At 48.3% G+C, this 27,776-nt stretch overlaps 1 protein-coding gene across 2 annotated transcripts in view; it reads right to left on the minus strand.

Annotated features, from left to right (window-relative positions):
• Positions 1–26,980, minus strand: part of HUNK (hormonally up-regulated Neu-associated kinase) — a 40,036-nt gene extending 13,056 nt beyond the window's left edge. For both annotated transcript variants that reach the window (XM_014888735.2, XM_014888734.2), the window contains exons 1-5: positions 26,717–26,980; positions 12,681–12,973; positions 5,897–5,952; positions 2,455–2,590; positions 2,097–2,224 (exon numbers count right to left, since the gene is read on the minus strand). In XM_014888735.2, coding sequence (XP_014744221.2) covers positions 2,097–2,224; positions 2,455–2,590; positions 5,897–5,952; positions 12,681–12,973; positions 26,717–26,965 — 862 coding nt within the window. In that variant the 5' untranslated portion in view covers positions 26,966–26,980. The remainder of the gene's footprint in view (positions 1–2,096; positions 2,225–2,454; positions 2,591–5,896; positions 5,953–12,680; positions 12,974–26,716) is intronic.
• Between the last annotated feature and the right edge of the window lie 796 nt (positions 26,981–27,776).

Raw genomic sequence — 27,776 nt, forward strand, 5'->3', positions numbered from 1 at the left:
AGCAGCAGGAAGAGTTCCCAAACTTGCTGGAGGCTGCTCTCCGTGTGCCCGGTGTGCCCTTTCCTCACCCCCACTACAGCAAACAACAACCCCTTGTTCTCCCATTTAATCTCCTCTCGCTCCAGTGCTTCCCCCCGTGTCTGTGTTTGCAACCTCCCACATCCCATTGGCTCAGAGCCAGAGAAATCCCTCTCCCCAAGCCCACTGCGATCTCCAAATCACCCAACCCCTCCTTAAAAATCCTACTCCTCCACTCCTACCCTTGCCAAAAGGCAAACTAATTAAACAAAGCTTGTCAAGTGTCACAGATCAACAGATTCAGGCTGGGAGAAACTAATTCTGGAGTGGAGATTTCACCCTGGGAGCTCCCAGAGCTGGGTAACACAGAGGAGGAACAGCACTTTGGGCTGATTTGAGCTGGAATGATACAAGATTTTCCAGCTAAGCCACACAGCTGTGGACAGCAAAATGATTTCTCCAGGGAGCAAACAAGAAGAAAAAGGAATAGATGCAAGGTGAGCACCAACTTCCTGAGCATCTGACCTCTGCTCACCTAAAATCAATAACCAGATAGCTGCTGCTCAAGAGGCTTAATGAGAAACAGGTCCCTAAGTGGGAAAATCAAACACCAACTCCAAAATTTCCCTGTTTTGCTGCCCAGGTTCTTTCAGGTGCTCACCTGCATTTTAGGTCACACAAATGAAGTGTTTTCCTGCTCAGTGATAAAAGACTGGCTACCTGCATTATGGGCTCTGTGTTCAGCAACCAGGAAATTAAATATTGAAAGACAACTACTGGACATGTAAAACAGACTCCTGTAAAAATTCTCCACTTTGTAGATGAATTTACGGAAATTACAACCCAATTACAATAAAAGATCCATAAACCCAAGAAGTTAACAAGCACCACAATTCCCAGAGCAGAGTTTCTGCCCAGTGACCCAAAGCCAGGAACAAATGTCACCCTAAATCACACTGTGCCATGTCACCGAGCTCACAAGGGTCAAGGACTGATGGGTACCTTTGTGCACCGTGGGCAAAGGTTAACATGTTTAAACCTAGTCCATTAATTTGCCATCATCTGTGCAAGCCCAGGCTGCTGGAGCTCTCACAGGATAAACAAAATCCTGCCTTCCCTGGGGACCACAGTGTCAAGTGAGCTACAGCTGCCACTGAGAGAAAATCTGATCTCCACTGCTAAATGAATGGCAGGATGGATGAAACAGCAAAACAAAACCTGTCAAAAGCAGTGTTATCTTTTCTGCTACTCAGGGTCTGGCCTTCTACAGGGTGGAAGGTGGAGCCCTAAATCTGCACTTGGAGCATTCACCTTGTGATTCCACTCACAAAGGTTTTCATTTACACCCTCTAACAAGGGTTTCCATCCCTTTTTTGCGTTTGCAATCTTTTAATTTTATCAAAAGCCCTTTGCAAGCAGGCTGCCAGGGAAGGAGACAGAAGCTCTCCATGGACAACAAATCTGGCAGAAAAAAATAAAAGCCAGCTACCAAAGAGAGCTTGTTCCAAATGCTGACAGTGGCCTTGCTGCAAGCTGGAAAAGTGATTCTGTTGCCTAGTGACATGGCTCTGAAGCAGGAATTAATATTTCTAATACTAATACATCAACTATTTTGCATTTTGTGAACACACAAAGGTTATCCCAGGTAACCGTCCCAAAATAACTTTCTGAGTGCATGTCATTATTCCATAATAAATGTGAGGCCATTTGAGGTAGTTTATCACTCAACCCCAGTCATGATAGTGCTCAGGAATCTGTTATTCCAAAAGAACCTGCTCATGCATCCTTACCCTCTGCTAGAATCTTCTGGATGTGCAAAACTGACCAACTGCTCAACAAAAGCAACTCCACAGCATTTCACAGATTTGTTCCTTTTCTCATATTCAGCACAACTTGGTGCTTCTCCAGAAGTCAAAGCAAAAGGAATTCTGCTGCATCAACTCCTGCAGGTCTTTCGGAGGCCAAAATAAAAAAAAAGGAACTTTTCCCAATTAGCACAAGTCAGCAGCATGGCTCATGATCCACAGTTCCATGCAAGAGCTCTGACCCACTGGATCCCAACATTCCCCCTGGATTACCTGAGGAGAGCTGGGTGGGAAAGGGGTTCATTTCTTTGTCCACCATTTTTTGGTATAAGGCTCTCAGGCTGAATGGCTCCACAGTAAAGGGCAGAGTTCCAGTCAGCATGGCATACATGTTCACCCCTCTGAAAGAAAACGTGCAGAAAGACAAACCAAAGTGATCAGGAACAAGGAAAAACTGAGGTTTTGGAGACTGTACTTGATCTCTAATGTCTGACAGCTACTACAGGGTTGATGCCCCATCTCTGAGAACATTTCAGGTCAGGCTGAACCAGGCTCTGAGCCACCTGATCCAGCTGGAGATGTCCCTGCTCTTTGCAATAACAATTATAAACTTCAGAAGTAACTCACTCACATGGACCAAACGTCTATTTTGGGCCCGTATTTCTTCCTTGCCAGAAGTTCAGGGGCTGCATATGCTGGGCTCCCACACTGGGTGCTGAAGGGATCAGAATAACCCAAAATTCCTGCACAGTTGCTCAATCCAAAGTCTGTGAAAGGCACAGAGACAGAGTTATGAAAGACAGACACAGTCAAACTGTGCTAGAGCACAAGTTAAAAAGAAAGAACATTTTTTCCAAAAGCTAAGCAATGAACTCCCTAAGGAGAAAAAAAACCCTCATCCACATGCAAGAATTTTATGCTATTTGCTTCTATGAGGTGCTAAATAACCAAAGATTTCCACAATGAGAAGAGCCTTAGAAGAAAAACTTGCCTCCCAAAATTTCCCTCCTGTCTGCTCCAGCACAGGTGTGGCTGCAGGCTGAGATGGGTTTAGGGAACAACAAATCCCATTTTTTAAGAGCTGGACTTGATCCTTATAGGTCCTCTCCAACTCAGAATATTCTATGAATCTCTGAAAACTACCCCTATTAAGAACACGGACATCTGATTAATTCCTGGGGCTTTCACTACTACTGCACAGGATTCATTAACTTAATTAACGTGTTCATTAGCTGTGGCTTGAGATGAGTTCTGTCAACTGCAAAACACTTTTAAAAACTCCCAGAAATAATATCTCCACACAGTATTATTCCTGGTCCTTACCCTGCTGTGTCACACCAGCTCCAAATTACTTTACTGTACATTACTGTACTGTAATGTTGTACAGTCACAGAATACAAGGGCTGTGTTCTGTGATGGTGTCAATCAGCATCCCTTCACCAGTATCAATGGAGGGATACTCTACGAGAGGTTTTCATTCTCTTATTTGCTTCAATTCTCAACCCTTTATTCACTTCCTTCAGCTCATTCATTTCAGCTGCTACGCCTTTTTTGCCCCGTTGAAATGCAGAATGTGTGCAAATAGATGCATGCTGGGGACAGGGATTTCATAGCCATGGAAATGAGAATATTGCTGTTAACATTGTGCCAGCACATCGTGGTCACAGTGTGATTTTTATTATTTTTACTAAGGATGCACTGCTGACCTTGATGAGGACAGTGTGACCACCAGCACTGATAACCTCACTGCCCCTGTCTGTTTCTCCCTTTCAAGAAGCCCAGCAAATTACAGAATTCAGATCAAAGGCCACACTTGGTTTCACCAAGTAAATATTTTCACATGGGAGCTCCACCACCCCCTCTGCTCATGCTGTCGAAGCATCGTCGCCTCCAGGGAATCCACACCAAGCTCTGGAAGCACAGCTATCCCTGGAGCTCTGCCAGCCACAACAGGGGAAGAGCTGTCAAACACCAGCTCCTGGACAAGCTGGACCAGCAGAGCTCAGCAGAGCTGGGTGTCCCGGGAGGATGCCAAGAACTCTGCATGGTGTGCAAGCAGCTCTATCAGACACTGAACACAGGGGCTGGGGGACAACAAGGAGTGAATTGCTTCCAACAGTTCCAGTCTTGGTGTTCCTCAGTTTGATTAAAAGACTGCTAAGAGTAAGCCCTCTGAAAGGGAATTTTTTCAAGGGGAATATCTGAGAGCAGGTTCTAAAGCACCTTGTCACGTAGCCAAAGGGAGCTGAGGGCTCAAGGCATCCAGGTCTCACTGAAATGCATGAACAAGCAGTGACTTCAATATCACATTTTCAATCTTCATTTCACCTTTTGTTCTTCCTTTCAGCAATTACAAGAACAACATTTTTGTTTTTATCACCTACTCCTGTGCTTGCTGCTGTACAAATCATGGAGACCAAGCTCTCACCCCACAGCAGGTAACTGTGAGATGGTTTTGCAGCTCCAAGTCTCTTCTCCCAGTCATGAAAAGCAGCACTTTAATCCCTCAAAACATGTTCTTCACTCCTGAAGAACCTTCCTGGGATGGACTGTGTGATGACACAACTGATAATTTCTAGTAAGGCAGGCTACACAAAATATTGCAACCTTTCTTTTGCTACAACACCCCCACTTGGGTGGTGGGATTTAATTGCTTTGTTTTAGCATACACACTGCCTGCAATCTGCTTTCTTTAAACATCAGGCTGCAGACCTGAGGACAATTTATGGAGGCTGTGGAAGATCAAACTATCTCTTTTCTCTCTTCCTCCTACACCACCCACTGCAAGGAGACCTTTCCATGCAGCTGAAGCAAACAGAAACGAAGGAAGAGCCCTGGAGTAATATTTTTTTTTGTTGGCACGTGAGTTTTGATTGTACATGTATCACCTGGGAAGGTCTTGGTTTGGATGTCAAACACTCAACAACAGGGAAGTTATGTGAGTTCTTTAAAGCCATCAGATGTTGGTGCAAACCATCTGGTGTCGCTTATCTGGTAAATCAAGATAATGGGTGGCATCCATCAGCCCTGATGAATGATTCATGGTCACTTGTCAGCATCCTCCTGACCCTCAGCTGAGGTAACACAGAGTTCTCCCTGCTATTATTTTCCCAGACGGTTGATTTGCTACAGAGTCATGGCTGGAAGTCAGGGTAGCATTCCCAAAACTGAATTCCCAAAGTAAAACTCGGGTATTTCAGATTTCATTAATCACCCTCACCTTGTTTGCCTGGAGATGCATGTACCTCATACATCACAGTGTATGAAGTCCATTTGACCTGGGTGTTTTCACCACTTTTCACCCATCAAAGTTTTTGAGGACAGTCAGCTGAGTTTCTAAGTCTGCAGCCACAGACGCTGCTGCTGGCAAAAGTGTAGGCATGGAAAGAAATGTAAACACACGTTTGGCATTTATTTTATGAAAGGAATATTTTCTTTTCAATGCCCACATTAACATTAATGGGAGCTGTGCAAGGCAGTGAGAGACTATCCCCAGCAATGATTAATTTAAAATGCCTGCACAGCTTGAATGAATCAAGCACCACAGACAACTGATACCTAAATACAATCAAGGCTCTACCGTTGATCTTTTTCATTCTTTAACAGCCCTCTAAACCAATTTTGTCCTGGGTGCTGGAAGCAAATTTAACAAATATAAATATAGGACCACATTTTGCCAGCTGCTAAAAATGTGTGCAACTCCCACTGACTTCAGTGAAAGCATATGTTCATGGGGGCAGGATCCAGCCCCTAGCAAATAAGAAATGATCATGGTAATAAAATAAGCCACTTCTGTGGTGTCAGTTCTTAGATTCTTTACCAAGCTCCTCATTTGAATATGAAAGATGTGGGTTTAAGGTGTAGGATTATTCCCATACCCAGTTAAATCTGAATTATTTGGATCATTTTTTGCACAAAATGCTGTCAGGAACAGCTTGATTGCTATCTATACTCTCTCAGCTCCTCTCTGCAGCAACATTAGCAGTTGTCACATGGAGGATTATGAAGCCTCAAAAACTCTCTTTATAAAACTAACAATTTTAATTACTGGAATTGCCAAACTGGTTTCATACCAATAAGCTTGATATTGTTGTCTTCATCTAGCAACAGATTTTCTATCTTCAAGTCTCTGAAAGAAAGAAAATATTTTGAGTGAGTCTCCAAAATAATGAAGCAGCTTTGCCTCACTCTCATCAGTGTATGTACAAGACTTGTATATAATCAAATGCATAATGAAAGCAGCACACACAGTTCGACAGTGAAAGCAGAAAGCCCCATGCATCCTGCCCAAAATTAACAGCGCTTTCACACTCTGCTTCCCACCTATTCTTCAGGCACAAAATGACATTACAAGCATTTGTCAGTACATCCTGTAATTAACCAGGCTCTTCAAGTTTCTTAAGTACTGGAAGTTTACAGAAAACTTACAAAATGGAAACATTTTAAGTATGTTTTGGGACGAAGGTTTGTTCAGTGCCACTCACAAAATCACCCCCAAACCCCAAGCTGTGCAGCCTGAGCATTAAGTACAATGTGAAAAATAAATCATTTTGGTTGCTACACAACTCGTCCATGACTTCTAGCAGTTGGCTAAGTCTTCATCACACGGATTTTTTTGCTGCCATCCAGACAGGAAATATTTGTAACAATCAGCATGCTGGGATACCCACAGCTCAGAGGGGCAGTGATGCTTCTCCCAGCACGCTTCAGAAAAATCTGGATAATAAAGCCATCAGCTCTGATTATGGGAAGTCAGTGACATCCATGGTGTTTTGCCTTTGTAAGGCAAAGGCAGTGATGAAAGACACCTCCATCACAGATGAAGATATCAGGCTTAATAAAACAAGACAAGTAACCCAACCAAACCAAGCCAAGTACTTCCACAAGGAGGGATCTGTGAAAGAAAGACTCCGAGCCTTTTTCAAAATGTTCCTCTTCATTTCATTTTATGCCCATGCCGTGTTTCAAACAAACCTGAGGCAGAAGAGTACTTGCAGGCAGGATGAGCCTCACTTCACCAGTGAGACCACAAGGACCTACACGGGAGGGATTTTCTGCATTAAAGCAGAATGGGCAGGTGGAGGGGGGATTCTGCACCTCTGAGGTGAGCTGTAAGTTATGGAGAAAAGACTTTTAGGAAATCAGAATAACCAATGAGTGATGGGGGGGGGCTAACTAGGAACACCAGAAAAGGTATTTTAAAGGATTCAAAATTAAAAAAAAAAAAAAAGAGTGAAATAAAAGGTAAATATTACAGGGCATTTTAAAGCCATCAGAGGGAGAAGATAGAAATGTAAATATTGCCACAGTATAGAGTGCAGTCAAACCTGGTTAAAGCTGTTTACCCATCTGTCTGTTCTCAGCAGATTTGCCAGTGAGTGGTAACTGATCTAATGGTCCATATGCACCACGGTTTCTGTCCACCCCAACAGGAAAGCACTGATTTCTGGAGCAGCACCAGGAGCCAGGACAACAGGCTTTCCCACATTTCTCTTTGTGAAAAAAGCAGTTTCTCTTTGTGTTTTAAAGCAGCTGCACACCTGCTTTAGGACCCATTTCCACGAACATCCTAAATGCTTTATTGAGTCAGTTCTGTCCAATACAAACTTCAATTATATTTTACAAAAAGAGGCTTATTTGAGCTGCTCCTAAGACTTGTGCTCTAGACCCTTCACCAACTTTCACTGAGTGTCTTACTTGCCTTTAATGTTCCAAACCCTTTATCATATGGTGCATGAAATGCAGGCCTCCAAACACTTTTGGGGACAATGGTGTTTCTTTTTCCACTGCAACAAAGCATGGACTCTGGACGCTTTCAGTTTTCCTCAAAATCCGATCTTGTTCCTATACTGTCACAGCTCCTCAAAAAAACCCAACAACTAAAGGATTATTTATGGGTTTTCCCCCATAAGCAAATTCTCAGCATTCATTGCTGAAAAACATAAAAATACTCTCAGGCATTAAATGCAAAAGGAACAACAAGTGCTGCCTTTGCCTAAGGGATCAGTTCCCTGATGCTGAGAGTGTCTCAGTCAAATCTAGGAATAGTGAAGGCACACAGGGAAGGCTAGGCTGCATTCCCACAGCATGGAGAACCAGCAGATATTTCTGTCTCCTCAGCTCATGGAGCTGCCAGCACACAGTTGGCATTCCCTGGATATGGAAATACACCATCTTTATGGGCTAAGTTTCTTTGGGAGTTTGTTCTGCTGTCGATGGGGCTGATTTCATCTCTTTGGACCACTCTGGAAAATCCCAGGGGCAGCCAGTGGCTCCAGTGAGGAACACAAGTGAATCCCTGGAGCAAGTGACCCCATCAGGTGCTCCCACAGCAGGATATTCCATTCCCTGGCAGGCAGAAGGCTGCAAAAGGGAAGTTTTGCATTTTACACTTTATTTCTTGTCTGGGGGAGGATGGATGAGAAAGAAGGTTTTATCAGCAAGCAGCTGCACAGCAGCAGTGTTTGGCTGCTCTCTCCTGAATCTTATTTTTAATCAGAAGAGCACCACAGAAAATCACTCCTTAACTGTCAACTCCCAAGGCCACTTTCAAGCCTTGTGCAAGAGCTGGAAAGGTTGCAGAGATTTGGGTTCATCACCACATTTGTGTATCAATATACATTTCAAAGGCTTTGATATTAAAATATTACTGAGCCCAATTCTTCTGTCAGTAACAATGTCACTGGATTCCATGTGCCTGCCTCTGTAAAAAGAGGAATTTGGTCCATTTGTCTTCACTAAAATGATGTTTAGTTTGTTTACACCAGAGCACTCCAAGAGAGAATGCCCAAAGGTAATTCTGAAATCTGAAATAAAGTAGAAAGACGAACCAGCTCCGCACTTCAAAAGGAGAGTTTGTTCTGTAGAGCAGGATCTGTCATAAATATTACAGCAGCAGCCAGACTACTGGCACTTCAAATTAATAGGCTGGAAGTTATCAAAGCCAACATGTCAAACAGCAGGTGCCAAATGAGGAATCCTGTGGCACTCTGAGCAACTGCATCGTGTGGCATCACCTAAATGCCAAAACATCAGGGTTTCTTCATCTCTTTCAAACTTCTGACCTGCTCCTAATCACCAAATGGCAATAGAAAGCAGGAATCTGCTGCCATGAGGGCAGAAAAGGGGGAATACAGCAAGCCATCTTTGCTACCAATACACTGCTTGATTCTTCCCTTTGACAACCTGACAGTAATTGCATTGAATGGGATTGAATTTTGTTAAAATGATTTTAAAAGGGCTGTCGAGAATTTCCTGTGGGATGCAGTGGCAAGCACCAAGGCTTTCACTTCATTTTCCCTGCTGTCCTGGTGCTCCCAGAGGGCTTATTGCTCATGCTGCTTTTTGACAGCATGAGGACCTGTGTAAACACCCTCTGCCAAGAGAAAGCTTCACCAGACCCTGCCATTTGGTTCTGTTTTCCTCTGTCAGAGGAAAAGATAAATATTCCTACCTGATTCACAGCTGAGCTTGTTGCAAGTATATTTTTAGCAGCAACCAACCAGCTCTCCTGATAGAGGGAAAGAAACCCAAATGACAACATGGAATTATATATAGAATAGTGGCATTTTGCTTTCAGTGAGCAGCTGAGGAGCTCTGAACCCTGGGCACCCCTCACCAAAGATGCAGCAGCTTCTGCACTCTGGAATCTGCAGGCTTCATCCACTTCAGCAGATTACATATTTAGAATTTTAAAATACATCTATACAGCTAAACATGAGTTTGGGGGTATTTTTACACCTCTAAATAAAAATGAGGTTTCTTGAAGTTCTTTAATTTTAGGCTGTTCACACATCAGCGCCTCTTAACAAAAGTATTTCCACTGAATTCTGGGTCCCTGCTCTCATCCAAGGACCAGTGATCTGAGTGCTTTTCTGCCATGCCAAGTCTGGATTGGAAACCATGCAGCTTTCTGAGTAATACTCATCAAATAACATAAGCAAATTTCATGCAACTTATTCCATCTGGGGTTTTTCATCCAGGGCAAACCATCCACATTACTCTCCAAATAACGCAGACAAAACCTGTGATTGTTTTTTTGTTTGTTTGCAATAAAACAGCCAAGAAAAAGCTTTCCAGGGCCCTGCCCCATCCCATGGGAAGCATTTGGGGGGACAACCAGCAGCCCCTTTTCTGGCTGAGGATGCTGCAGTTCGCTCCACACGTGGCAAAACTCAAACACCCCCGGATCACCACGCACTGAAATGAAAGTGCTGGTATTTTTACCTGCTTTAAAAATAACAACAACAACAACAGAGCACTGCCATTGCAGCCAGGCAGAGAATGAATCAGACTCCTGCACTATTTTTTCCCTCCCTCAGTAGCTGATTGAGCAGCCTGTTTTTAGAGCTACCACTGTCAGAGGCCCGAGATGCTGAAGGACAACTCCTGAGGTAATTGTTAATTTTTCTCCCTCACTTGCTCAGAGAGCCAAGGGAATTAAATCCATATCACACCAGCAGGGCTTTTGCTGCATCTCTACGCTGCTCCACACTCTTTGCTTGCAGAAGAAGGCAGTGCATTGAATGGGTTAAGCCAGAGAAAATGCTTGCAGACATGCTGCCTGTGATTCTGTCCAGTTTTATCAGTTTAGGCAGAATTAGACCTGCTCACTGACTGTGTGCAAGCCTCCCAAGAAGCAGCTCAGTGCTGCACAGCGATCTGGGAAACAGGGAGGGTGGAGAAGGCTGCCTGTGGGGAAGGGATTAACTCAACACCACGGGGCTGGACAGACAGAACTCAGCTGCCAGAGGCAGCCCAGCACTGTCACACTGTTCTCAGGGCTGTTCTCGGGGCTGCTGCCTCCTCCCACAACCTCTGGAGCTGTGCTAAGGGCACAGAGGCAGCAGGGACAGGAGGGGGGAGAGCCAAACCTGCAGCATCCACAGGGAAGCTCAGGATGCACACACAAACTCAGGATGAACACACAAACTCAGGCTCTCCCTGGGCCCCAAAGCCTTGCCTCCTTCTCACCACAACAGCCTGCTGATTCCAGCTTGTGCTTAGGGAACAAGCTATTTTTGTACCAAATGTGGGTTTGAGTCCTCTCTGGAAAAGAATGGAACCAAAGCCAAGCCCTGCCGGCCCCCTGTCAGTGCCTTGGCCACTGTGCAGAAGGTAAATTTTACAGGGAGAGGAATTGAATTGCTGCTGCTGACCCAATCCTGCTGTTAAAGGCTTAACATGTTTATCTGTTCCTGCCTTGTTTTCCTCTGCCCATCTCAGAAGCTTGATTTATTTCCTTTTTCTCTCTTTCTCTAAATACTGGGTATCAATTGATCCCTGAAAGCAGTAAGTAAACTTCTTCCTTGCCCCCACTTCAAACTGTGGAGTTAATAATTTCAAGAGATCAGCAGTTTTGAGGCTGAGAGAGAACCTGATGGATGCTCAAATATTTATATTACAGTGGTATCCGAAATGTAGCTCGAGTGTAGCTGTGCACATAGCAGTTATCCCTGATGGATCTCAGGGAACACACAGGGACTCGAGACAAAAAAAGCAGCTTTCAGAGCACATGGAGTTCTACTGAGTGGTGGGCAGCTCAGCACACATCTGGGCACAGCTTCAGGAGCTGTCTGTGGGCAGCTCCCCACCTCCTGCACACTCAGGGGAGCCAGGGAGATGCAGACCCAGATCCTCAGAAGCATTCACTTGTCTGGCTCCTACAGCGTGCCCACAGAACCCAAGAGGATGGGGCCTACACAAACCTGCTCAGCATCATATGGGATCTGTGTGGGAGTCCAGACTTAACACCAGCTGGCCCAAATTTAGAAAGCAGAGCCTCCTTCTTTGCACAACACCCTATAAATACACCTAGGAACAGGAGAGGAGAGATGCTGGCCCCAGAGGTCCAGCCAGCCCACTGTCCTCCTGTCTCCATAGCAGCTGAGAGCACAGAAGAGGAGAAAGGTATAGGGCCAGGCAGTCACATGTGACATCTCCACCTGCACTGTCCCACTTGCTGCTCAGGAGCTTCAGCAAAGGCAGCTACTCTTTATTCATCAGCTTTCTCTGTGCTGAGCTGTTCCTGTCTGCCCTAGAGCCCAGGTGATCTCCCAACCCCACAGCATCCTCGTGCCAGGAGCTGCATGTCCTGCTCATGCACAGAGCTCAGGGAGTGGTTGGGAAACGCTCCCAGGCACGGGATGGGATTTTTGGGGTGTCCTGTGCAGGGCCAGGAGCTGGGCTGGATGATCCCTTCCAACTCAGCACTTCCTGTGATTCTGTGGATGAGGGTCCTAAAGAAATGAGGTGATGCATTGCAGCAGCTCTGGCTCTCTCCATCCCACGATCTGACATCTCTCCACCTGCTGAGGACAACAAATGCAACGAGCAGGGAAGCAGAATCCAAGGATTTCAGTGGTCCCACTGAGGCTTTGTCCCAGCCCTGCTACTGCCAGGCTTTGGGCAAATCAGCTCACCCCCCCACCACTGCTGTACTTCCACCAGTGAAGGAACAGGCACAGCCACCTTCCCAAAGAAAAAGTGAAATGATTCATAAGCTCCTGTTGGTGCAGAGCTCCCAAGAGGCAGAACAGTGCTTGCAGTGAAAGGACCCTGCTTTTGGACTGTACCTTGACTTCATTGACACAGAACCACAGGACACCTGAGCTGGAAGGGATCCATGAGGATCACGGAGTCCAGCTGCAGGCCGTGGAGCCAGCACAGCTCCTGTGTGCTCACCTGAAGCTGCTACAGCCTAATGCCCAAGGCAAGAGCATCCAACCAACACCACAAAGAGCAGTCAGAAAGCCCTCAGGAGCACCTTTTCACAAGGAAATCTCCTTACAATACAAACCAACACCCCTCAGAGGAGCTGACACGGACTTCACCAGCAGAGAAGCTTTCCCAGCCTACCTGTGCACGACTCCTGCCCGGTGAAGGTGCTCCACGGCCAGGATGAGCTGCCGGATGTATTTGCGGGCTTCGTGCTCCTCCAGCCTCTTCTTCTCGTAGATCTTGTGCATCAGGTTGCCCCCAGGGCACAGCTCCATGACCAGGTAGTAGCTGTTCTCCGTTTCCAGAATATCCAGCAGCTGGGCAATGTTGGGGTGGCGGATCATTTGCTGGATCTGCCCTTCCCGCCGCAGGTTCTTGGTGACATACGTGTCCTTCTTGGCTCTTTTCTTGTCGATGACTTTCACTGCCACCTAAGGAGAGAACAGGAGAGGGGGTGGGTAGCTGTCACATCGATGATTTGTTGCTCTGAGACCCTGTGTAAACAGCTAGTAGGAAAAGCAGAAGTTAAAAGGATGTCCCTCCCAGCTGGCACACCGTGGCCACAGGCACAGCTGCACAGGTCAGAGGAAGAGCTGCTCTCACAACCCCACTGACTCGTCCATCCTCTCTTCCCTCGTACAATGACAGCCAAAAATTACTGCAAGGAAATCAGTGACAAAGGAGAGGGGACAATCCCACTAACCACCCACAAACGCTTGACACACTTTAAGATTTATCACAGCTGTTTACTCAGAAAGCCTCCAGGCTGGTGTTTACAACTTTTAAGTCTCGTTTTTGGCTTTTCCTGGCTTTGAATACATGACTGGAGATGATATCCTTACATTACAACTTTCTTAAACCATAGTCAAGTGCTGGCTTTGCAAAATTTGCATAAAAACATACTATGAAAAACAAAACCATTTTGCTACCACTCTCCTGGCACATTTCTTTTTTCTGCTTTTTCTCTCGTGGGAGCTGGAGAGGGACTTGGGACAAGGGCTTGGAGGAACCGGGCAAGGGGAATGGCTTCAAACTGCCAGAGGGCAGGCATGGATGGGAAATTGGGAAGGAATTCCTGGCTGTGAGGGTGGGCAGGCCCCGGCACAGGGTGCTGCAGCTGCCCCTGGATCCCTGGAAATGTTCAGGCTTCCCAGTCATCTCCACCTCCCCTTTGACATGAATGTCTTGGAATTGAAAGGTAAAAATGCAGGAACTGGGGCTTCCTAGTGTGTGCTAATAGCCAGGAGCCAATATTGCTAAGTGTGTTATTGGGGGAATGTGTTCCTGCTCGGGAAAGATGATTCTGATGACACAGCCCCGATAAAGAGACAAGGCTGAACACCACACAGAGAGCTGCCTGGGTGAACTCAGAGCAGCATCAGGACCATCAACACCTGGGAGCTACATTCCTGACTGTTCACATTAAAGAGACATCATTTAGTCATCAGATAAAACTACAGGTAAATCAGAGCTTAATTTCACCATTTCTGAAAGCCTCAGGTGATTCACCAAGGAAACGGACTTAAATTAGTACATTCTTCCATCTAATGAGATGGAACTGAGCAGAGGCTTGCACAGAGTATTTAGACAGCAAACCACAGGAGTTACTCTGGTGAGGACAAACAAATTCACAGGTCACAGAAACATGAGATACCACACTCTACGTTGGCAGCACAACACAATCTCTGCAAAAGTCAACAAAAAAAATTAAAAGCTGGTATTTATCACAGCTGCAAGGTACAAAACTTGGGAGTGGTAACAGCGTGAAGCAGCAATCTATTATTCATATTGGTAAGTCTCCCCTAACTCAGTGGCAGAAAAAAGCAGATTAGACATGTCCACATGTGCTGCCCAGCCTGAGCTCAGCTGTGGAGGTGGAGCAACCCCTGAACCCAGAAGCCAACCGTGTGACTACTGGAAGACTTTTCCACTATCCCCATAGAAAGAATCAGCTTTCTGTGCCTTAAGGACAAACTTTTCCCTTAATTTTGACAGGTACCTTTGTCAGGCACCCCACCAATCCCAGGAAACTGGGATTCACCCCAGCTCTGAGAGACCTTTCCCCTTTCCAGACACCTTCCATCAGCTCCAAGAGATCCCCCTGCACAGCCGACTGAGCTGACCAAGGTGGAAACAGCAGATTTGCTCCAGCAATACCCTGTTCTAGGGATCAAACTCTGCACGGAGCTACCCCAGGGCTGACTTAGCCAAATATCCCTGATTTTGAGTCCATCCAGAGGTAGACCAAGGCAAGTGAAGACCAAATGTGCTACGACAGACTTAACACACAGAGCCTCCTGTGCAGTGTAGATGTGTGTGCATGCACCTGGAACTTTCATTCATGCAGAAGGAAAAAGCATTTGGTAGAGAAAATCCTGTAGATGTTGGGTAATCATCAAACAAATACATTTGAGCTTTCACAGCCTACTCAAGACATGCCAATTACTCAGCTTTGCTCTCCCAAGCTTCAAGTAGGGGCTCTTTGTTTCTGCATCATGCCCATCTCCTGACTTGAGTTCCTGGCCAATACTGGCACAGAAATAAAAAAATAAATGATAAAGCAAGTAATTACTCTCAATATGTAGCAACAGCGGCTCTTGACATTCTGCTTTTGGCTAAACCTCTGCTGTGTAAACAGATAAATGGTTTAGGTTATTCTGCCTTATGAAATACAAAGATGAGTAATAGCCCATATTTTTGGTTCCTGAGTCCTAGAATTACACTGTTGGAATGAATTACTTTCCTGAAGGTTATGGTGTGACACATCATATGAGCAATTGCTGTTTCTCTCCATCGCCGGGCTAAAACCATCCAGGCTGGGCTGAAGCACACACAGGTGAGGGCAGGGCCGGCGCCTCTCTTCTCCTTGGAGGAGAGGATGCAAAACTGAGCAGCTGAAGCCCCAGCACGGGCACGTGTGCTCACCCAAACAGCCGCACGTGTCCCACGCACACGGGCATGGGGAGCGCTGCCAGCTCCTGCCTTGGGAGGGCTTGTGAATCTCGGGGAGAGAGAGCCGGGGGAGGCTGAAGCTGACTGGCACCAAACTGCACAAAAAACACTTGCAGCAAAGGCCCCCAAGGAAAAAAAATAAACCTGAGAAGAAACAGTTTAAAGGACCAAATGTTGCCTGGAGAAATCTGGGAGCCGGAGCTGCTGCCACCAGAGAAGACACATTTTGCATCCCCTTTGGAAGCAGTATGGAATTGCCACGAAGCTGGGAAGGGGGTCACACTCATTCTAGGAATGCCTCCATCCCTGTGTCCATGCAGGAGGCACCAGCTTCCCAGAGCTGCCAATGACCCAACGAGGTTCTGCTGCTCCAGGTGCTCAGCAAGCAGAAGTCCAAGCCATCCCCATCCCTCCTGCCAGCTATCTAAAACCCTGCCAGTGACATTTAGAAAAGCCCCAGCTCAGGAGGTTGTGCTCAGCAGACATTTGCTTGCCCAGGGTTCAGTTTAGCTCCTGGCCTTGGTGCTCTGCAGCAGAGCTGCTTCTCTCAGTCCTCAAGGAGCCAAAGCCGAGAGGTCCTGAACAATGCCCACATCAGACGGCTGCAAGAACAACTGCAGGAACACTTCCACGGCAGTGGCCCCAGCTCTGCAAATAATGTTCTGACATGTTTAACTTTGCAGAGAACAGGGGATGGCACGTGACCTTGCAAAACCGGGGTGTGATATTTTGAGAACTTTTGAAGAGCTTTCCTCACTTAGCCGAGCGCTTGGGTTGTTTCCTTCAGCAAATTCTCAGTCTAAGAGGGAGGCAAGGCAGTTCCTGCTGGCTGCTGCCAAAGGGAGCTTCGGCTGAATTGAGAGGAAACTGGTTTGAAAAAGAATCCAGCAAGAACTGTGGGATTTGGCCAGGAGACCAACAGAGCACAAGAGAAGCAAGTTCAGCTATCTGAGGGACTATTTCACTGTTGGAGGGACAACCTCCTGCCTTTTTCCTGTTTCTTAACTCTTTTTGTTCTTTCTTTCCCAGAGTCTACTTCTGGCAGACCTGCCTGACATGGTGCCAAGCCAGGCAGCAGCACTCAGTCCCAGCACCATCCTGGAGCATCCCGACCATTCAGAGCTGCAGCTCGGGACACAGGCAAAGAGAAAGCCTGAGACTTGGATTTCTGCACCCAAACCACAAACCTTCACTGTCCCGTCTAAGCTTAGCCAGGAGAACGAGACAAAGGGCCAGACCATGGAGATATTTTGCAGCCATTGGTACTGCAAGTCTATCTCCAGCTTTTTTTCTCTTTGCTGTGCCCAAGGCAGCAATAAATTCAGTTTCTTTCCTCCCTTATTTCCAGCCATAGCTGTCTGGCTTCACTTGCAGCCTGCTTTGTATTTACCACTGCTCTCACCACAAAAATCTGAGCTCCATTTTCAAAAGCAGCTAGTGATTTTGGGTGGCCAATTTAAGTCATATTAAACAGACCTAACTCTGAAGCCTGCACAATTGTCAGCACAGTCCCAAAATCAACCCCTACGAGGGCATCTCATTTTGGGCAATCACCCAGCCAGGCATAGAACAAGTTGTTCATCACAACCAAGGATTGGAAAATGCCAATTTCATTCTCTGGGTAGAGTTTATTCTTTTCTCTAACCGTTAGAGCTTAGAAAATGTTACAGTGCAGTGAAAGAATGTGGGTTTTTATATAGCAAGTTCCAGTATCTTAAGAAATAAAGCACTGAAGTAAAGGGTATTTCAGCATTTGCTCTAATTGTAGTAAAATCAGCAATCAGGAAAGGTAGGGAGGGGTCACTGCTGCTAAGGTATTTTCTTTTCTTCTGAGTCTGACAGCTGTAAGCCAAGAGTTTGGGGTGTAGCAGCACACAAACCCAGCTGCTGCAGACGAGTCCAGGATAAATGTCTCAGCAGGCAGAAGGCCACTGGCTCTGCTGGCAGGATAGACATAGGCAGGAAAGCTTGAAATTAGCCCCTGAAGAAACATAAACTCTTCCAGAGCAGAAAGTAGCTCTGAGTACATTCACTCATGTACTTCACTCACTCACGTACTTCGGGTTCCTGCTAGCCCGAAGGGAAAGAATCCCACTGCCAGGGGATAAAAACAACATCCTGCCAATTCCCTACAGCCCAAACATGACAGCACCCAGCAGCGTAGAAAGGTATTCAGGAGGACTTTAGATAAGCAAAATTATCATAAGGCCTCTTGATGCCACAGCCAACTTAAACATAATCCCTAAAAGCATAAGCAGGATGTATTTGGTAAAGCAAGAAAAGGTATTAATTACACCTGTCCAAGGCACTGGGGACTATTATTAGACTGCTGTATCCAGTTCTGGTGCCAGTAATTAAAAAATTACGTTGAAGTTTTGGAAAGAGTTTTGAAAAGAGCTTCAGTATAGTCTGAGGTCCAAGAACTGTTTGTCGTAGTGGCTCACTGAAGCTCAAAGTATTTAATTAAGTGAATGCTATGCACTGACTCAGTGATTTTCTGCAAGCACCTACATGAGGGAAAGATTTCTGATAAGAGAAAGCTCTTGAATAAAATTAAAATTAACATCCCAAAAGGTAAATTGGGCAAACTCAGGCTATTCCTCTTCAACATGTCTTCCCTCACATCATATTTATGGGGAACTTTGTGCCATGTTCCACAGGCAAGTGTGATTGTCCTTCCCTGGACCTCTGCTCTGCCGTTTCCATAGAGCCAGCTGCTCTTTCCCTCTCATCCTGTGCGTCACTCCCTGTTCAAACAGGGACAGACAGACACATCCTGACCTGTCAGCATCCCTGGCACCTGGAACAGCCAGACTTTGACAGCTCAGGCACCAGCAGGAGATGGTTTGGAGGCAAGTGGGGTGACACAACGCCCTTACCCAGCCTCTCTGAAAAGAAACCCCCGTAAAATACATTTTTTCCTTGTTTCTGCAGGTCCAGTGCAGCAGCATTTGTACCAGGCACAGATGCCACAGGGTCAGAGACCCCCCCTGGGAGGCAGGAACACGGAACAGCCTCATCCATGGGAAGAAACCTGGTTTATGGCTTATCTGGAGTGGGTCATGGTGGGGATCTGTCTTGCCTTTGGCAGAAAGAAATCCATTCCAGCAACCTCTCAGTGCTCTCTTGGTCAGCTAATTAATGGTAACTGCAGCCGTGAGGGAGAGCAGCACATTTTTACCTCCCTGGCCTCTAAGGATATCTACACAAGTCAAGAGAGATTATGCAGACACTGATGAAAGTAGTGGTGGCAGAAAGCCAGGCACAGACAGACACGAGGATGCACTAAAAGGTTCCAAAAGAAATCCTTACAGAGCTTGTCAAAACCAGCCTCCAGGCCGGAGACATTTCCAGCAAGGCACAATCTTGTCTCTGAGTGCCTGGGACAGATGGGTTTGCCTTGCCATTGACAAAGTGCAGGATATCCATCAAGCACAGCTTTCCCAAATCTCCCTGTTTTTTCAGAAAAGGGGCTTTTGGACCCCCATTCCTAAGGTGAGACTGACATGCCAAAACACTGGAGGAAAACTCTAAACTCAAGGTACGAGCAGCTAGCAGGGAAGGCTTTCCTTGGGGAAAATAAGGCATAACTCGCCCTCCTAAGGCTGCTGAGAGCTTGCCCTGTGGCAGAGAGATGGATGGAGGGCTCAAGTTACCAGTGGGGAAGCAGAAGCAGAGGAATGATACCAATGACATTCCTCCAGCAGCTTCCCACCTTCCTGGCTCTGGGATATGTTTCCCATTAAATAGCCCCTGTTTCACATTGTAGCTGTCTTATGCAGAACTGGAGTTATGGCAGGCTAAGTGCCCCTGATTTCATAGCAATACAGCTCTCTGGCTTTAAAAGAGAAAAACCAACAACCTAGTCCCTGTGAGCCACTACTTTTGAGGCCCAGGTAATACCCTCCTTTGTAGTGATTTAAAGCACAGCAGATGAAACATTTACAACTTCAGGAGCCAGCAAAAAGGTGTCTCCAATAAAGATTTGATATATAAAGAATATGTTCTCTCCCTCAGCTCTGTGGACATTATTCACAGAAAACGAATTTATTCTCTGAAAAAAATGTTTCCATGACAATCTTCCACAACAGACAGAGAGCAAAGGAACTTTATTTTATATAACTTGGCTTTTTTTAGTTCTTTTTGTTGCAATGGTTTTCCTCAGCATGCCTCTGATCCCACATGGCAAATGAGAAGCTATACCATGGGTATAGCACCAAAGGTGGTGAACTCAGAGCCCAGGGCCAGAGCAGAGCAAACACTGACAGAAAAGGAGACTTTGGTCCGTGCAGCAGCTTTTGTTGATTTTTCACAGGTAGTTTCCCTGGGGGACCGTGGTGACTCCTTCCAGGCCCTTTCCATGAGGATGAGGTCTGACTCTGCTCTCTGCCAGGGCACAGATCAGCACTCAGGTGTGCCTGGGGCTCACTGAGCCAGCTCACAAAGGGCTGCTTCTGTCCTAGGAGTGGCACAGAGCAGCTTCTCTCCTACTGCAGAAAAGCCAGCCCAGTTCTCTCCATCCTCCACAGGATGCACAACCTCCAGCCCACCAAAACCACTCCATCCCCTGCAGGAGAGCAGCCCCTTAGGGAAACACAGCATGAGCTCTTTCACTGAGCCATGCAAGAGGGAGGTTTGGGGTTTCTGCTCTTCAATTCACCTGAAAATAACAGCTCAGCCAATCTGGAGCTGAAGGAGACAAAGTGGGGCAAGCAGACCAGCACCAGCATGGCCTGAGTCCAGCCAGCTTGCTCTGGTGCACTTGTATCCCACACTGCCAGGTGAGCACTGACTCTGCAATCCCCCTAATTCACCTCTTGGCTGATATTCCCCCAGTTATTGGCTTTGGGCAGCTCTGATGCCTCTCCATAACCTTGAAGAACAGCAGAGTCAGCTGTAAACCCTCAGTTCATTTCCGTGCCACTGTTCAGACAGCACAGCAGCTGGGGGTTCAGGCAGACTGTCACAACTCAGTCACCACAAGGTTTGTCACCACTGCTTTCCTGCCAGGCTTACATCCTTGTGGAGAGCAAGTGCTGCTCATCAATAACCTCCCTTTTCCCGGCTCCTGAGGGCAGAGGGGCAAAAGCACAACATCGGCTGAAATGCAAGGAGCTGCAGCACCATCCTGCAGGGCACCGGTGTCAGAGGAGACACTGCACAACGCAGGAAGCAAGATCTGCTCTAATTGCCAAGACATCCACAGGGAACGCATGCCTTTGGAAACGGGCATGCAGCTCTACATGTCATTAAACAAGTTCCAACTACAAAACTTGCAGGAACAAATACTCGGATCCAGATGTGAGCGTCACCTGGTGTCAATTCAACCCAGAACACTCGGCTTCCCTCCATCCTGCATCTGCCACTGAAAGGAACACGGTCTGCAGGAAAAGCAGCACATTGCTGACACGAGGCATCCTTAAAACTGCTGAATGCCAACTTGAAAGCAGATTATCTCAAGAGGATAAGGAACTGCCACTTGCGCATCAGTTCGGCTCATTGCAGAACAAGTTGCTACAGCTACAGCTGAAAAATATTAAGTCAATCTTTCTGGAAGTCAGGCTTGGCAATAATGAACAGGCTCCTGGCCTATCCCAGCTCATTCCTGCTCACATTCACTGTGAAACACAGGAAGAGTATGGCTTTATAGCCAGTTTTCACCTGGTCATTTTCCAGGTGAAACAGATTGAGCAGCTGGGAGCACATCAGCAGCCTGGCTTCACTCTGCCTGTTGCTACAACTCTTGCAAGCTCCAAAACACCTATGAGGGAACAGCACACCGACACAGGAGCCTGCTCCTGCTCCCAGCCAAGTCCTCAGTGCTGCCACTGCAACCACAGCACTGCTCTCCAAAACATTTCCTGCAGGGCTGCACGTTAACAGAAGTGTGCACGGAGCAGCTTCGGCACAAATCCTACATCTGCACACACAGACACAAACCCCTGTGAAAGGAAAGGCTGTGAAAGCAAACACCTAGAAGCAAGAAAATGTCAAAATCCAGGCTGCAGAAACATCTTCGTTCTGTTTCCTCAGTGCATGAAATTAAGAGTGGCACATCATCCAGGTGCAAGAGTTGGCAGCTGTTTAATAAAGGGGAACAGCATCCTGGGAAAAAGCTACCCTGTGGATTCGCAGCCAGTGCTTTTCAAAACAAGCTTTTTAAAAATTTTTTTGGATAGAGATAAAATTTGAAAATGTGTTGAGGAACAGGTAAAGATAAAATTGCTAATTAAACATAAGTGAGAGAACTAACGCATCCAGGAAACTGATATACAAGTATCACTGGAGGTAAAAAAAAACCAAAAGCCAACAGATCAAATTTCAAACTAAAATCCTGCGGCTTTACCCTCTGATGCCCTGAAAACAATGAAGGTCTCACAGTTTTACCTGCAACCTCACAATACCTGGGAGGGAGGAAGAAGGAAAGGTTGAACTGAAAGACCTGCAAACACCTCAGAAACTCAACTTTTGTCTGCAGTGAGGCCACTTGCTGTCCCATTTGCTTGGCAGGATGGTTTGAAAGTGATACCACACACCCTCAAGGCCCCCAAAGCTCAGAAAGGGTAAAGACAGAGGTAAAGATCCACATGGCTATGTAGCCAATTTCCCAATTTTTACGCTAGTGATACTGTTTGGGAAACTCAAGATTTTGAAAAGACAAAGATTTTGAAATACAGACAAGGCTGACAGTGCCCCCCCAGTGCTGAATTTCCCAGTGCAGAGCAGTGATGTCACCAGGGGAAGAACCAGGGCCACCCAGGGCATTCTCACCTGCTAACACCCCAAAAGCCACCAAGCCTCTGTTCCCTGACACCTGTGGTGAAACACACAGGGAAAGGGTGGCAAAATTTTTTTTACTCATGGGAAAATTAACTCTGTGACACAAAGAGGCATTTCCAGGCCTCTGCAGGGAGGATGCTCTGCCCACCCACCCCTGCACTTCCCTGGGAGAGGCTCAAATATGCCTTTTCATTTTTTTCTTTACCACTTTAATAAAGAAATACATTCTGAACGTGAACTCTTCTGTGAACAGGCCACTTGTAATATTAATTGCTTTGCCTCCATAGAAAAGCTGGTAAATTGTATTTTTAGCCACTGCTTCCCACTGTTGCAGAAAGCCTCTTGACAAAGTGTAACTAAAAACGTACCTTGTTCCAGCTCAACAATAGCACTGAAGAAAATTACAAACAAAGTTTTCCGTGGATGAGAAATCAAATGAGTCAATTTGCTTCAGTGACTTTTTTTTTTTTTTTTTGGTAGCACCAAAGACTACGCTTAAAAGCAGTTAAATATAATCTTGGCTCAGGTTTGTTTACAGGAACTTTGGCTCGATATGTTGTCAATGTGTTGTCCCTCCACAATGCTGTACCGAGCTATTGGGACATTGCAGTGGGGTCTGCAGCAGATAACAGAATAGATAACACAGAGTGTGATAACAGAGCCTCAGATCACCCCACCACAGTGATGGCAACGTACTCTCAGCTCCCTAAGAATGCAAAAAGTAAGTGCATTTTTATAAAAATAAGACCTCTTTTAATAAAAATATCTCTCTTTATAAAGGAGAGATATCTCCTTTGCCTACTCCCCATCACCCAGTGAATGACTTGGAACAATCCAAGAGGATGTTGTGCCCAGGCTCCCAAAGCCACCCAAACACAGCTCACTCAGCAGGGCTTCAGAGCCACAATTTAAAGCTAAATTGGCTTGCTCTTTATAGAGGAGCTGTGTTTCCTTAGGATTAGCAATAAACACTGTCTGAGTCGGGCTGACAAATCAGCCCTTTACCCCAAAATGTCAGATTACAGGCTGCGATATTTCCTTCAAAAGCCACGGAAAGAATAATCTGTCCAACATTCTCCTGCGCTCAGCTAAAATGCACTTAATTGCATCAGGCCCCACCAAGGGGTTTTTTTTCAAGCCCAGAAAATAATAACATGCCTGGCACTTATGGCAGCACAAATCACCAGCAGTACGGTGAGAGCTGTGGGTTGAAAGTCCAAGGATAAAAAACCTGGGGAGGGAAGGTTGGAAAATCTCACCTCAGCTCGTAGGAGCTGCCAAGTGCCATCCCACTCAGGTCACTCCGAGGGCACCATCCATCAGCTGCCCTGCTGCCATCCCATCCTCTGGAGGACCTTTCCAGCTCCCAGGAATGTCAGGGTGAGGTAATGGCAGATTGTTGGCACTCTCTTGGCATCACCTCGGCCGTGTACAATGCCTTGTGTCAGGGCCATGGATCCCAGCCTGGCTGGGGGCTCATTAATCCATGGATTTCATTCCCAAACACTGCATTTTCTGAGACAATAAAGTGCATTAACTCCTCCAGAGTTGCTAAAGTCTGTTGCAAATCAAAACCTGTTTGGGCCCCCCCTGCTGAAGTCTGACATTTCAGTGACCGTAAGGGCCCAGCCTCTGCCAGAACAGCTCCCAGACACAGAGGAAGACTCTGCTTTACACTCTTAGGTCAATCTTACTGAATTTAGACAATGCCCAGGCAAAAACCTGCCTCGGGCCATGGAAGTGGGGACAGCTTATGGAGGAACCTTTCCTTCCAGCCCTGGGAGGAGCAAGGTGGGAATGGGATTGGGAACAGAAGTGCCTGACAGCTGGAGAGCAGGGATGCTGTGCTGGCAGCACGTCGTGGGAGGATGCTCTGCTGGAAGTGCTCAAGGAATGGCTGATCTCCACAGCCAAGGGCAGTGCTCTCTCCTCAGAGAGCCTCCTCCCATGACCAGCTGCCAGCAGCTCATCCCTGCTCTCTGGCCAGGGCACTGCTGTTCCCGATGCTATTCCCACACTTGCCAGCCTCAGCCTCCCCGCTGGCAGAACCCTGTGCTCTGGAAGGAAGGAGCTGGGCTGAGCAGATGTTTCCCTTCTCTCCCTGCCATCCCAGCTGAGCTCTGCCACCTCTGGTGGGCTCCAGAGCCAGCTCGGGCACGTTCCAGCTGCCTCTGACTGGGGCCATGCCAGAGCTCAGTGCCCAGGAGGGCCGAGGGTCCATCAGCTCTGAGCTGGGGTGAAATCCTCACGTGGGGGCACGCGTGGGATGGAAAGCACTCCCCCCTAGGGTGAGAGGCAGGAACCTCGCTCAGAGAGCACCTCACCTGAAAAAAATCCTTAATAACTCTCATCTCCTACCCATTAACTCGAAGTGCTTATGCACAAACAGCTGGAATTGGAGAGGGGGATTTCTGGGAAGGTGGATGTCGGATTAGTCAGTTTGAAAGTATGTGACTGATCCTTCACCCAGTGCCAGAGTGCCACAGCATAGGGTCAGGTCAGACAGAGATCACCCTGCCTGCCCTCAGAGATGGATACCGCAGAAAGAAGTGAGACTTGCTGAGTTTCTGCTTGTCACTGTGTCACAGTGTGTGTTATTCGAGATACTGGGAGAGAAGAAAACCCGAATCAAGCAACAGACCTGGGAGCTGAGACAGAGGAGTGTGTGGTGGGACTTTTTTATTTTTTTCCCCTCTTAACAGACTGAGATAAATGTAGCAAACCCAAAATGTGGAGGTGGGGAGGACGTGTGTGTGCATGTGCCTTTTATCAACTGCAGGATCATTGGATGTTTCTGTTACCAAGGAGAAGCACACGCTTGGTAACAGAAGAGAGCAACTTTTTTTTTTTTTTTTGCATTCCTATATGATAATATTCACAAACCTTATCATTTTTCATATGATGAGATTCTCAGAGCCCTATATTAAATTTCGCTCCGTGACAAATTTACTGGAATGAAAAAATAACTACCCGAGAGTGCAAGAATGCAATCATCAACAAAGGCACGTTTGCAGTGCTGCTGGAGCTGGAGGGAATTACACCGCACACAGCTCCGGGGAGAGAACCCTCTGCTCAGGACCTGATACAGGAGAGGCAGAAGTCCGATAGCTCACAGAATCCCAGAGTCATTGAGGCTGGAAAGGACCTCAGAGATCACCGAGAACGAGCTGTACCCAATCCCCACCTTGTCACTCAGTGTCACCTCTGCTCCTTCCTTGGACACCTCCAGGGATGGGCACTCCAAACCTCCCTGGGCAGCCCCTGCCAATGCTTAACAACCCTTTCAATCAAGAAATTTCTGCTGGTGTCCAACCTGAGCCTCGCCTGGCCCAACCTGAGGCCGTTCCCTCTCCTCCTGCCCCTGTTCCCCCTCGGCTGTCCCTGTCAGGGAGTTGTGCAGAGCCACAGGGTCCCCCCGGAGCCTCCTTTTCTCCGGGATAAACAACCCCAGTTCCTTCAGCCGTTCCTCACAGCATTCAGAAGTTGTGTGGATGAACAAGAGCAGCACAACTCTTTGTCGGGGGCTCCGGGGGGCTCGTCCTTGCTCGATTTACTGCCCAGCCGAGCTCCTGCTGCTCTTAAGAACGCCGTGATCTGTCCTAAGCGATGGGTAAGAGTCTCCGCCGAAGGACAAAAACCAAAAAGCAGAGACCCTGCACGGACTTTACCAACCAGCACCCTGGGGAAGAATCATCCAGGGTGCGTCTCCACCAGCAAAGACATTTGCCGTGCGTTGTACCAACAACTTGAGACGGCCGGACTGTGTCCGTCCCGCAGCATCTCCCATCGCCAGGTACGCGACAAGTTCCTGTGTGTACCCACGCGCGATATGTCGCGACTGGACTGCACACAGTACCACAAGTCTCACCAAAACCCCCACTTATCTCACCAGAAAAAGTAAGTAAACAAACCGGGGGAAGAAAGATGAAGAGAAAATTTAAAATTAAAGGAAAGAAAGACAAGTCAAGGCAGCCAAAGTAGCGCAAGAGGAAGGCGAGACTGCAGCCGCGGAAAGCTCGGCGGGCACGGGGGAAGCGCCCGCCGGAGCCGCGGGAAGTTGGGCGCCGAGGGGGCTCCTCCATCCTCCCGGGGCGCTCCTCCACATCAGAGGGAGATGCTCCATCCTCCAGGGGTTCCTCCATCCTCCCGGGGGGCTCCTCCATCCTGCCGGAGGAGCTCCGCCATCCTCCCGGGGAGCTCCTCCAGCCTCCCGGGGGGCTCCTCCATCCTGCCGGAGGAGCTCCGTCATCCTTCGGGGGGTTCCTCCATCCTTCGGGGGGCTCCTCCATCCTGCCGGAGGAGGTCCTCCATCCTCTCAGGGGACTCATCCCGCCGGAGGACTCACCCTCCCGGCCGGTAGGGACTCAGCACATCCCGCTCCCCAGCCAGCCTCCCGTTCTCCCCCCGTTTTCCCCCCGGGGGGCTCCCGGCGGGCGCGGTACCTTCTCTCCGGTGAGCACATGCAGCCCCTCGCGGACCTTGGCGAAGGAGCCCTCTCCCAGCTTCCTGCCGATCAGGTAGTTGCCGACCCTCTTGGTGTGCTGGAAGTCTCGGAGCCGCTCCCGGGGCGCGGCGGCGCTGAGCCAGGCGGCCAGGAAGGAGCCGCCGTCCGCCGCCGCCCGCCGCGCCTCCCCGCCCGCCGCCACGGCCGCCGGCTCGCCCAGGAGCCCATCGCCCGCCGCCGCCGGCATGCCCGGCTCTGCCCGGTTCCTCTGCCTGGCTCCGCTCTGCCCTGCCCTGCTCCGGCCGCTGCCTCCGGGGCGCTCGGCGAACTTGCGGTTGCGGCTGCGGAGCGGGCGGGGGCCGGCGCTGGGGCGAGCCGAAGTGCCCCGGGCTGCCGCCCCTCCTCGGAGCCGGCGCCTCCTCCCTCTGCCTCCTCCCCGCTCCAGCCTCACGCCGGCAGCGGGGCAGGGGGCGGAGGGATGGAGGGGAGGGATGGAGGGAGGGGGAGCGGGCTCGTTCGGTTTGAATTTGCGGTAATTCAATCCGCTCGCACGCGGCGGGAGCAGCTGCCATGCAGACCCGGCGGCCTGGGGGTTTGTCCCCCCCGGCATCCCAGCGCATCCCTTTCCCGGGAATTAACCCGGCGCTCCCGGGCACGGCCGCCGCTCGCTCTGCATGTGGCTCTGCCTCGCTGCTGCTCGGGAGCAGCTTTTGTGTTGCTTTTCCTCTCCTCCCTTCGCGAACACGTCCGAGTCCTTCTCGCCGCCGTGTCGGGAAGGCGCCGTAGCCATCGCCGCTCCGGCGGCTCCGTTCCGCTCCCTCCCCACTTCTTTCACCGCCGCTTCTCCACCTTATCCCTCCCGGCGCTCGGGGTCCCGGCCGAGCTCCCCTCATCCCGCAGCCTGCATCCCCCGGCAGGCAGAGCCCATGGGGCTGTCACTGCCCCACCGACCTTCCCCGGGGATGGAGAAGGAATGAGTACACTGCCACTGCCACCGCGCTGCCCCTTCCCACCCGGCTAGGAAACGGGAGAGGAGATGGAGAGCAGGGATGTGAGAG

Source organism: Sturnus vulgaris, chromosome 2 (genome assembly GCF_052056855.1).
Source record: "Sturnus vulgaris isolate bStuVul1 chromosome 2, bStuVul1.hap1, whole genome shotgun sequence".
NCBI lineage: Eukaryota > Metazoa > Chordata > Aves > Passeriformes > Sturnidae > Sturnus > Sturnus vulgaris.